The sequence below is a fragment of the Bos grunniens genome, chromosome X, assembly GCF_055505025.1.
Source record: "Bos grunniens cultivar Pamir isolate PY7600 chromosome X, Bosgru_T2T1.0, whole genome shotgun sequence".
Taxonomy (NCBI): Eukaryota; Metazoa; Chordata; class Mammalia; order Artiodactyla; family Bovidae; genus Bos; species Bos grunniens.
The window spans coordinates 97,432,003-97,444,812 of NC_141194.1; the positions used below are offsets into that span (position 1 = coordinate 97,432,003).

At 35.2% G+C, this 12,810-nt stretch overlaps 1 protein-coding gene across 8 annotated transcripts in view; it reads right to left on the reverse strand.

Annotated features, from left to right (window-relative positions):
* DIAPH2 (diaphanous related formin 2) overlaps positions 1-12,810 on the reverse strand; it is a 1,061,378-nt gene that overhangs the window by 623,522 nt on the left and 425,046 nt on the right. For all 8 annotated transcript variants that reach the window (XM_086388307.1, XM_086388306.1, XM_086388305.1 and 5 more), the window contains 2 exons: positions 3,779-3,880; positions 1,665-1,759 (listed from right to left, as the gene is read on the reverse strand). In XM_086388307.1, coding sequence (XP_086244433.1) covers positions 1,665-1,759; positions 3,779-3,880 — 197 coding nt within the window. The remainder of the gene's footprint in view (positions 1-1,664; positions 1,760-3,778; positions 3,881-12,810) is intronic.

Here is a 12,810-nt window from a genome sequence, read left to right on the forward strand (position 1 = left end):
ACTGGTAAATAAACACTATGGTATTTGTTTTTTTTTAAATAAATAAATATTATAGTATTTATTTGTATTATAAATACCACAGTAGCATTCTGCATATTTACATTTTTTTTTTATTTACTAAGGCATGTGAAGGAAAACCTACAGTTTTAATCGGCAAAATAAATGTCTGCATTGATTAATTCTTCAAAATATGATAGTCTTTTACTACAATTTGACTATACAGAAAAAACTAGAAAGCTTCAACTATTGAATAGGAGTCAGACATTTGTTTGCCTTGTTGTACTTTGAAATGAAACTGGAAAAAATTGGAAAAAAAGAGGAAGAACTAAGTCACATTTAGGCTTCTTAACTTGCTCATTCTGATTATTGGGCAAAGAATCATGTCACTAAGTCAGGCAGGACAAATGTGATCTGCTCTCTGTTTCAAGTCAGAAAACTGTGGACTTACTAGTCAGACAAAGAAAACACATTTTTCAAAAGGGGGATTTCTTAGCACAGTGTAACTTTTGTTGAGGTTAATAAATGTGTGTCATGATAATAAACAGCCTACATAAATTCATTAAACCTTAGTCCTATAGGCCCTATAGCATAGGGAATAAACTATATCTATGTTTAAAACATACATGAGGTGAACCGGAATGCAAGCCCACACTACACAATGGAGAAACATCTACATGGACACAGCCAGCTCAAACAATAGACACTGGGGCTCTCAGATTTGGAGACCGTCTAAGGGAGACAGGACAGAATTATTACAGCAGAAACTAGTTGATCACCTTAAAATCAAAGCAGACCACATGATTCAAATACAAACAACAATAACAAAAAGCCTACAATGACTACGCCCATCAATGAAAAATCTTGCAGTTCTGCCCTCTAGACAGGGTCAAACAAAAGCTGCCAAGAATTCTAAGAATTAGATCTAATAGAGTGCTTTATTCTAACAAGCAGTCTCTTTGGTATAATTCTCATAGTAACCTAGTAATCTCAGATGAGGAGATAGGGCTTTAGCAAACTGACACAGTTTGCCCAAAGGAGGCAAAGTAATAGAATAAAAAGAGCAATGGCTTTAGAGTCATGATAGGATTTGTTTTGAGCCTCAGCTCTACTACTTTATCACTTAGCAGTTAAGTGACAAGTGGGCAACTTCTCTAAGCCTCAGGTTCTTGATCTGTAAAATGAGGATAACAGTACTTATTTCATAGGACTGTTGTAGGATTCAAGGAGATAAAATACATAAATTGCTTGGCACAGTTCCCAGCACATATTAAGTGCCTAACAAGGGATAACTTAACCATTTAACCACTGATCCTGAGAAAGCTATTTAACCTCTTGACCTGTACACTTTTATTTTCATGCAATGGTACTGACAATATCTATTTAACAGAGTCATTGGGATGATAAAATATATGCAATTTGGGGTATAGGAATGATGTGTCTACATGTGCACAGACTTAAAACTTAAAAGGACACATATCTAATAAATGGCAGACACATACCTAGAACCTGATTGTCTATGTTGAGTCCTCTTACTATTCACACAGATAGATACTCCTAACTCTATTATCCAAACATAGAAGAACATTTTCACATAACTCCAATGAGAAGACAGCAATCTAGCAATTCCCATGAAAATGAGATTTAAAAGCAAAATATGCAATTACCTGAATTAAGGGCTCACTCAACATGCTTTCATTAACCTCCAGAATGACGTTTTTTATTTCTTCATATGGCATACGATACGATCCTAGGAAGATAGCTAAAATAAAAGTTGATTTTATTAAAAAGAGAGCAGCACCACAACTTTAAAGCCCAAATAAATACCTGATTTCCGTTTCATAGACTTAAAATATGAAATCTCTCACTAATATTAATCTACATAATTATGAACAAACAAAAGTAGTTTCCATTAGCTAAGGCTCTAATGTTTAGAGCTCATGCATATTTATATGTCTGTGTGTATATTTAGCTGCTAAGTCATGTCCGACTCTTTGTGACCCCATGGAGTGTAGCCCACTAGGCTACTCTGTCCATGGGATTCTCCAGGCAAGAATACTGGAGTGGATTGCATTCCCTTCTTCAGTGGACCTTCATGACCCAAGGATTGAACCTGGGTCTCCTGCCTTGCAGGAGGATTCTTTACCATCTGAGCCACCAGGGAAGCCACGTGTGTATTTATATGGAAGATAAATCTACTAACAGCACGGATAACTACATGCTTAGGCATTTTAGATGAAGCGAATACAAAATAACCCATGAAAAGTTAGAAATTGTATCTCAAGTTAGCTTTTTAATTCAACACTGAATTTACTGTGGAGATTGTCAGAGGCATTCAATACAGCACCTCTCAAGGAAGACAGTAAAGTAACCTGACACTAAAAAAAAAGCTATCAGTCTACTTTGAAGTTCTCCCACATAAGAAAAAGTTAAAGTGTCTGAATCATCAAATGTTCTCTAAATCTTTGATGACATTTATGCAGTATGCTATTAGTTGCTTTTTATGTTGAATCACGATTTCCCTTGTCAACTTTTTATTAATTGGATATATATTATGTCATATGGGAATAATTCAACAAATTATACCTAGGAAAGTTCACACTGACTCAGAAAACATTGCTCAATAATACATTTCACTTTCACCTCCATTGAACATACTTTTTAAAGAACATACATGTGTTCTTATCCCCAGAACATGAATATGTTCCAAAGAGTTTTTTTTTTTTCATGGAGAAGTCTATATGGCTTAACTGTACCTAATGAAAAGCATCCTTTCTGTCCAGGCAAACAATTATATAGACATAAACACCAAATGAGATCACCAGAATCCAAATAAATAATGTTATGAGATATCAACTAGCAATTAAAATCATTTTGTGTTTCTTTAAAAAAAAAGTGCTGAACATCCACTTTATAAAGGAAAATAGACTGTCAGATAAGCAATGTACATATGCAGAACAATTATTAGGAGACTGCTTTTCTGAAAGCAACATTCCTACTGACAGAAGAATAAGAATGATGAGTTATTTTAATCTGATTCTCTATAGCACATTCTTTCACAAAATAAACTCCCATGGTATTTCTTTGCATAATTAGAAATGCTTGATGTGCTGAATTTCTCAAGCATAGTGTTTTAGTATCCTTAGAATATAAACACAGCATAATGTGGTGCCAAAAAAAATGCTGAATTTAATATAGAGGGAAGACTATATATTAAAAAAGAAAAAACAAAACAAAACTTCAGGCCTGAGTAAATGAAGATGGGTTTAAATGTCCAGCTACTTTAGAAAAAGTTTACTTAATGGCTGACTGGTTTGTTAAAGGCTTTAAGGTCCACTAACCAATTTTATATGGCAGTGGTTAACAACTTAACTCACTCACATCACAATTCCTTCAAACACAAAGCAATAGCAATAAAAGGATTCAACCAATGTGACTAGTGAATACTCTAAAACCATCACTCTCAGGTCTAGGCAGAAGGAAAATAAAAACACCACTTTTCAACTCTGCTTTCATTCTCACTTTGGCCTCTTAACAATGCAGAATTCCAAAGCCTTTTATTCATAAAAGTTCCACCTGGCCTGGCCAAGGCTAAATTATAGAGGGAGTCCATTCTGGCTGAATGATAAAAAGGAAACCTAAATCATGTTTACACCAAATTTTGTTTCCAATAGATGTTAAATATACCTGCTCAAAGAAGTTACAACTTTGCTTTAAAAACGTCCAACAATCCCTTATCACTACCATCACCACCACTCCCTAGGTAGAAAATATCACATACAAAGGTTCTGTGCTGTTTTGGGATCCAAAATTCTCAACTCTTTCACTTTCTTCTTTGTAGGTATGGTCTTCTTTTCTTCTAAAGCTTCTGCATTCTTTTGAACTGAAAGAAAAATGTTGATAGATAAATAATAATACTGCTAATCCAAATACATGGACTAACATGAGTAAGGCATATTAACTACATTAATAAAGCTCATGCCCAAATCCATAAATAGGTTTATTTCATTAGTTCAAGGAAGAGGATGAACATAAAAATATAGACCTGTTTAGAGTTTTCCCTACAAATTAAATATTAGCACTTAAGTAGAAAAGATAAGCCAAATAGAACCAAAAATCAATTGCTGCTTCTTAACTAATGTGGAGCATTAATTACTGCTTACCAGGTTCCTACAGTAGCACAGGAATTAAACATATAGTAAAATCTCCCTAATTTGGACTAATTGAGGAAAAAGGCAAACATGTATTTATCCTGAAATATGATAAAATTAAGGCAGGTTTGAAATTGCTTCAAAGTTATCTAAGGTAACTTGAAGGCTAAACAGGTCGCCATATGAAAACCCCTACTGAGACTGCTTTGCAGAACAGATATTAATCATTTGCCAGTTAGACAACAGTTAGTGCCTATTTGCACACTCATAATGAAGGAATCTCAAAGACAGGGTGTTTTGAGTAAGTTTCCTTTGTCTCCTTCACCATATTTTAGTAATATTTGCTTTCTTTGAACAAAAGATTTATTTAGCCTACATTCAGAAGGTAACCCTTGAGTTCCAAACAGTTAAAATGTCTTGAAACTGTGAAGGGTGACAGTGTCATGGAGGCGCCTTAGACCTCCCCCAAAAAAGTCTCCCTGATCACCCCCATCAGCCCTCCCCTCAAAGAAGCCATCTCTCAAACCAAAGTGAAAAACATCATGCTGTCTGCAATGAAAAGGAGGCTTTATCTCAAATCCCTTAAGCCCTCCTATACAGAAATTCTACAGCTACCATTATATTCCTGTGTTGGCAGTTTACCTCTGCTAATATAAAAACAGGGTTGTAGGTAATGGGACCATGAAAAAATATGAGAAAAGTAAAGGCAACATTTTCCAGTCAACTAGAATGATATGCTCTTGTACCCAAACTCTTGCTGCCAAATTTTACCACAAAGTCACATGACCATTATCATGCTGGTTCATTATTACTTTTACAAAGTATAACTTTATTTTCAGGCAATTATTATTTTTGTTATATTTATTTATCTGATCTTTGTTAAGGAGATCACAAATGAGTTACTGATTTTCTTATTTTCTGTGGAGGAAAGTAACCCACAAACACAGTACTTTTTTTTTTTTTGGCTAAGCTTTGTGTTCACAGATATGTGCATCTGGAAAAATTTCTACAAGGCATCAAAATGTTGTGGTCCATTAAGACTCCCTTTGTTTTATTGCTATAAACTATAGAAAAATTAAATGAACTTATTATAGAAATCAAACAAAAATAATCACTAAAAATCTAGCAGTGCCATACTTTCCAGGTATGATCAATTTAACATAATGCAGAGTTCAAACAGGCTAGATAATTACACTTGACAAACATGATCTTATGGGAGTGAAAAGTAGTTTGCCATGTTTACTCAAGAAAAGAGAATTACTGGTACTGCTAGAAGAAAAATGACTTTCAATATATTTCTTAAAAAAATCATCACAAGTGTTCCTCAAAGGATCTAGGAGCCCAGTGTATTTCCTATAAAATAATCAGCATATTAATTTATCCTAACTTTCAAGACACTTTCAGCTGAAGACTATATAAAGAAATGACAGTTCAAGAGTGAGGCCTTTTGTCATAAGAAAAAAGTTAGCTGAATTTTACTGAAATTACTTGTAGAATCTTTTAGAAATGTGTGCTAGTCAAACAAAATAGTCAAGAAAAATATCCTAATCATTCAATATGCTTTCAATCCCAGTATGGGAGACTAATTAAGAAAGCATATATACAGTGAAAATCCTATACAGTATGAAAGACACATTATGATTATCCTGCAAACTAAGAGACTCCTGAATTACCCAAACATACATAATGGTCATTTTGTGCATCATCATATTTTTGCTTTTTTTTTTTAATTAAAGTATATTTCAATCTCTCCCCTTTTCAAATAAACAAGCTACTTAAAATGAAGATTAGATCTCTTAAATGTCTAGAGTTCACAGTTTTATTTTCTGAATCCTTACATATTTTCCTTGTATTATACTTTAGTTTATCTTGGGTTCAAGAAATGGGCTTCCCAGGTGGTGCCAGAAGTAAAGAATCCACCTGCCCATGCAGGAGAAACAGGAAACCTGAGTTCAAACCCTGGGTCAGGAAGATCCCCAGGAGTAGAAAATGGCAACCCACTCCAGTATTTATACCTGGAAAATCCCATGGACAGAGGAGCCTGGCAGGCTACAGTCCATGGGTTTGCCAAGAGTCAGACACAAATGAGCACTCACACATGTACAAAGAAATGAATAGAATTCCATGAGTGGGTACTGCTGAACTAAGGATCATTAGAGCAAACCTAGTTTAAAATAACTTCTTCACTAGACAGGCTTTCGGGAGCAATCATGTTTTCACCATGATCACTAGATATTAACCAGTGGCTCTTATCACCTTTGGGGGTTTCCCTGGGGGCTCAGCAATAAAGAATCCGCCTGAAATGCAGGAGACATGGGTTTGATCACTGGGTCAGAAAGATCTCCTGGAGGAGGAAATGGAAACCCGCTTCAGTATTCTTGCCTGGGAAATCTCATGGACAGAGGAGCCTGACAGGATACAATTCATGGGGTTGCAAAAACAGTCGGATATGACTTAGTGACAAAACAACAATAATTATTGCCTTAGCAATCACAAGCACAGGCTTAGAAAATAGAGAATTTCAAGAGAGGTAATGATATATGAAATTTATCTATATAGTATCGAAGCTTTCAAACATTCAAAAGTCTCTGCTTTCATAAAGACCAGAAAATGCCACTTGTCTTAAGATTCTTTTATTTCAAATGTTTCTAATACTTGTAAAACTTAAATATTCCATGACTTAAATTAAAAATGGGTAATTCCACGACTCAATTAAAACTCAAATAGATATTTTTCCAAAGAGGACATTTGGAATGAACAACATAAAAAGATGCTCAGCATTGCTAATCATGAAGGGAAATGCACAACGAGATATCACCTCACGCTTGTTAAGAGGACTACTGTTAAAAAAAAAAAAAAAGTGTTGGTGAGGATGTAGAGAAATTGGAAGCCTTGTACACTGTTAGTAGGAATGTAAAATGGTGCAGCCACTATGGAAAACAATACAAATATTCCTCAAATAATTAAAACAGAACTACCATACAGTCCAGCAATCCCACTTCTGGGTATATATCCAAAAGAATTGAAATTCAAATCTTGAAGAGTTATCTAAACTCCTATGCAGACTGCAGCATTATTTACAATACCCAAGATGTGGAAACAATCTAAATGTCCATCAAATGATGAATGAATAAAGAAAGTGTAATATATACATAGAATGGAATATTATTCAACTTTAAAAAAAAAGGAAATCCCACCATTTGCAACAACATGGAAGAACCTGGAAGTCACTATGCTAAGTGAAATAAGCAATTCACAAAAGCACAAACACTGCAATGATTACACTTATGTAAGGAATCTAAAATATAAGACTCATAGAAACAATGTAGAATGGTGTTTGCTAGGAGCTGGAGGAAGGGAGAAATGGAGACTTACTGTTCAATGGATCATACTAGTTCAATGAGTTCTAGAGATCTGTGGTATAACACTGAGCCTACAATTAACAATGCTGTTGCTGCTGCTGCTGCTAAGTCACTTCAGTCGTGTCCGACTCTGTGTGACCCCATAGATGGCAGCCCACCAGGCTCCCCCGTCCCTGGGATTCTCCAGGCAAGAACACTGGAGTGGGTTGCCATTTCCTTCTCCAATGCATGAAAGTGAAAAGTGAAAGTGAAGTTGCTCAGTCGTGTCTGAGTCTTAGCGACCACATGGACTGCAGCCCACCAGGCTCCTCTGTCCATGGGATTTTCCAGGCAAGAGTACTGGAGTGGGGTGCCATTGCCTTCTCCATAACAATGCTGTACTGTGTACTTAAAAATTTCAGAGGGTTGCTCTCATGTGAAATGTGCTTATAACAACAACATAATTAATTTATAAACTTAAATTATAGTGATTCTATAATTATTTCAAATTACTTTAATGAGACTAAAGAGATAGTTTTTAATTCTCAATACAAAAATTTCAAATACTGATTTTATCAACAATGGCCCTATGGTCTTTAGGTTCACGACGCCTCCATTTTTATGTGATATCTCCTTGTGCAAATAAAAACCTATATAGCCACTGGGTTTGAAGCCACAGGATTAAATTAGAGTGCTTAAATTGACACTGCTAATCGACCAAATAATAATGAAACACTATAAAATACTGTCTGTAAGAATATAATGATGTAACAATAAAGACGTGTATTATTATTAAAAACATACTAACATCAAGATACTAATTATCTAAGATAAAATGCCCAGTGAGTATTCTTATATTTCCTATAATACATGGATTTGTACATGCAATTGTACTATAAATTTATTCCTTTACAACTGAGGGATGCTCATGAGCATAAGTAAAGTAAACATGGTTATATTCTTTCCCCAATCTAATTTAGGCAATGTTCGGGAATCCCATATTAATTTCTGCTATCACAGTGGATATACAAAACATGTGACAGGATGTTTGTAATTTGTAGCCAATATTAATATAAATGGGTATCACAATAATTTTCATGGTGATAACTAATCATAAATCATAATAAACGTTTTATAATTAATGTACCTCAAAATTCCTGTGAGAAAGATTGATTTCTAAAGTTGGCATTAATACTATTCATTCATTCACTCATTCATCCAGGACATATTTGTTGAACACCTACAATGTGTTAAGTCTAGCATGAACATACAATGGTACACAAGACAAAAAATGTATTCATATGTCTTAAGTATGTGGACTTAGGAAAACTACTAATCATGGAAGTATGTCCAAAAGATATCTAACAATTGTGATTTATTTATCCATAATAATATAGCTTCAATGAATACAAGCATATGACTTAGAAAATCTCCTTTTTTGTTATCAGATGTCATAGTTCCACATTAGAGAACATTGTTATCTTAGAATCAACATCAACAAATGATGTGTTACATTTTATTATAAGAAATATATGGAAATTACTTCCTATTAAGTACCCTATACACAAAGCCACGGTAAATAAAGCTAATAATCGTAGTGTTTCAAGCCACAATGAAAATTTAGATAGCTTCCGGAGTGCATGTTCAGTCATGTCTGACTCTTTATCAACCTCCTAGACTGTAGCCTGCCAGGCTGCTCTATCCATGGGATTCTCCAGGCAAGAATATTGGTCTGGGTTGCCATTCCCTTCTTCAGGGAATCTGCCTGGTCCACGGATCGAATCCATGTCTCCTGCATCGACTGCATTGGCAGGTGTGTTCTTTACCACTGAACCACCTGGGAAGCCCTTATAGAGCTTCATGCATACATATATGTAGGGCTTCACTGGTGGCTCAGACAGTAAAGAATCTGCCTGCAATGTGGGAAACCCAGGTTGGATCCCCGGGTCAGGAAGATCCCCTGGAGAAGGGAATGGTTACCCACTCCAGTATTCTTGCCTGGAGAATTTCATTGACAGAGGACACTGACGGGCTATAGCTCATGGGGTCGCAAAGAGTAGAACATGACAGAGTGACAAACACTTTCACTTTCACTCATATATTATATGTACCTCTATTCAACAAATAATGCCCAACTGTCACTTTAGATATATCATACAAACAAAAACAATTGTTATTTGCCTACATACCTACATATTTTAATCCATATGTATACAATTCCAAAAATGATTCTAACTACATGGAAATACTTTTTCATGTATTCCTTGAGAAAGCTGTTATTTTAACTTCACTTAATACTTTGATGTTTAAATGAGTGCGAGTATGACAAAGGCAGGCAGGGAAAGTCTACAGTGATTTCTGTGTGATAGCTACAATGATTTCTTTTTTGAATTATTATCTTCCACTCTCTTTACATCATCTTTACCCTCATATTCCTGGAAATAGTATAAAACACAATTGAAAAATGGGCAAAGGATTATCTATGTACATATACACACAAAACATATGTATATGCATACACACAAAAGTGAAAAGTTTAATAATGGCAATAGTTACAGCAATAATAATAACGGTAGTAGTAGTAGCAGTGTTAACTACAACCACAATCATTACAACCCCCACCAAAATCAACTTTTATTAAATATTTGTTCTGTGTCTGGAACTAATTTTATATCACCTTATATGATATGTATTACCATTGTCATTTGACAAAGGAGGAAACTAAGCAACACAAATATTGAGTCATTTGCCCAAGTACACAATAGCTAGTACTAAACAGTTACTCGACTTCACGAGTAAATCAGGGAAATGTAAATGAAAACAATCAATGAAACACCATTTCACATTTATCAAATTGAAAATAACAAAAAAGTCTCACAAGACCCAGTATGGATGAGGAGACGGAGAAATAAGGATTTGATTGAGCCAACAGTGGCAATAAAAATTAGGACAACAATCTTAAAATTAGCATTTATTCATGCAAAATATAGTTAACATGTGCTCAGCTCATTATTATAACCCAATTCTTCCATTTATAGGTCAAATGATCAAGAAGACAAGTATGTTTATTGTACTTAAAAAAATTTCTATTGAGGTTTAACAATGCTGTGTTAGTTTTAGGTGTACAGCAAAGTGAATCAGTTATACATATACATATATCCACTCCTTTTCAGATTCTTTTCCCACATTGGCCATTACAGAATATTGAGTACAGTTCTCTGTGCTAAGCACATTAGGTCCTTACTAGCTGTCTATCTTATACATAGTAGTATGTGTATGTCAATCCAAGTCTTCCAATTTATCCCAATCCCCCTTACTCCCTGGAGCTATAAGTCTGTTTTCTATATATATAACTGTTTCTGTTTTGCAGATAAGTCCATTTGTACCCTTTTAGATTCCAGATATGTAATGTCATATGATATTTGTCTTTCTGTTTGACTTACTCACAATGACAATCGGTAGATCCATCCATGTTGCTGCAAATGGCATTATTACATTCTTTTTTATGGCTAATTTCATTGTATATAGGTACCACATCTTTATCCATTCATCTGTTGACGGACACTTAGGTAGCTGCCATGTCCTGCCTATTGTAAATAGTACCTCAGTGCACACTGGGGTGCATGGTTTTCGAATTATGGTTTTCTCCAGATACATGCCCAGGAGAGGGATTGCTGTATCATATGTTTATAACAGTACAAAACTGGAAACAACCCACATGCCAGGGGTTATAGAATGGGTAAATAAATTACAGCATATTAATAGAATAGAATACAATGCAGCATTTACAGTGACAGTGTTACAGCTACATATTTCAACAGGAATAGATCCCAAATACAATGCTGAATGGAAAAATAAAAGTGGTTGTAAATGTTGTATGCTGTATATTAGCATTTCTCTAAATTGAAAATAAGACACAGGCTAATTTTCCATATTACTTATAAGTGAGTATATAGATACATATATTTATATACACCGAAAAATTATAAAAATATGGAATGGATATTCAAAAGATTAATGATGGCGTTTATCTTGGAGGAGGAAAGTGATACTGGAGAAAGTAGAACCCTGAAAGACTTAACTTTACCTCTAGTGTTTTATTTCTTTCAAAGCAAAGATCTATAGCAAATATGACAAAATGTAAGCATTTGTTCATTCTGGGAGGCTGCTGTATGGGTGTCTGCTATATCAGCCTGTGCAAAGTTCCATTTTTTCAATATAAAAATAAAATATGACTAGAGTGCGGCTTAAATATACCTGTCCCTTTTTATAGTCTACAGACTGATAGTTAGCCTTGGCAATGCCCAGGACCAAGTGTAAACAGGAATCAGAAACAACAGGGAAGAGAACAAAGGAAAAAAAAATATAGGTCAAGATTAGTCATTGTGGAAAGCAAGCACAATTTTGTTTTCAACTGATTGTGAATCCATTTGGTGAGGGATAACACATTTGTTTACCAAACCTTGGAAGGAATGGCTGATGCAATATGCAGTGGGAGACTGCATCTCCATCTCCTTTTATAAGCTGCATATTACAGCTGTGAAGCTTCCCCTCTCTGCATTGCCTACAGCTGGGCACTAACTAAGGCATCCCACAGAAAGGTAGATTTCATCCTGACACCTGCATAGTACCTGAAGCCATAGGAATGGCATTACCAAGAGTGTTCCCAAAGTTTAAAGCACATTAAACAAGACTAATGGTGGGAATCTCATACACACACACACATACACATAATGATTTCCTAATTAAGGAACAAATCTTACTGGTTGTAGTACAGACAAGAACCCTCCCAAATCAGGCAGCACATGTTACTGCAAATTAACATCTGCATAACTTGTACACCTGTTCATTAAGCCAATTACTGAACACTGCTAAATGTCACCAGAACACTATGCTTAACAACATGCATAGCTAACATTGTATATCTTCAATTGGATCTCAATACCTAATGAGATAATGGATATTTTAGGAAGGACAAATAAAGTGGGCTTGGAGGTTTTAGGGAGGGTTTCCCTCATTTGAAATAATCATTTAAATGCCAAAACTGAAGTATAGTTCTTACTTCATCTCCCAGTGCTTGACAAAGATGGTGGTGGGAGCCCTTCTGGCTAAACTTTAACCTCTGTGAATACCTTACTCAAGCTCTAGTTAATCCCTTTACCGGCAAATTGGATCAGGCTTTGTAAGTAGGGACTGATCAAGTACCTACAGGCCACTGCAAACACCCAGAGGACCTCCTGTTATATCAAATTTCCTAATTCATGTCACAAATCAATAAGTCCAGCAAGAAACTCTAAAAGCTAAGGGTGTCAAGGAAGACC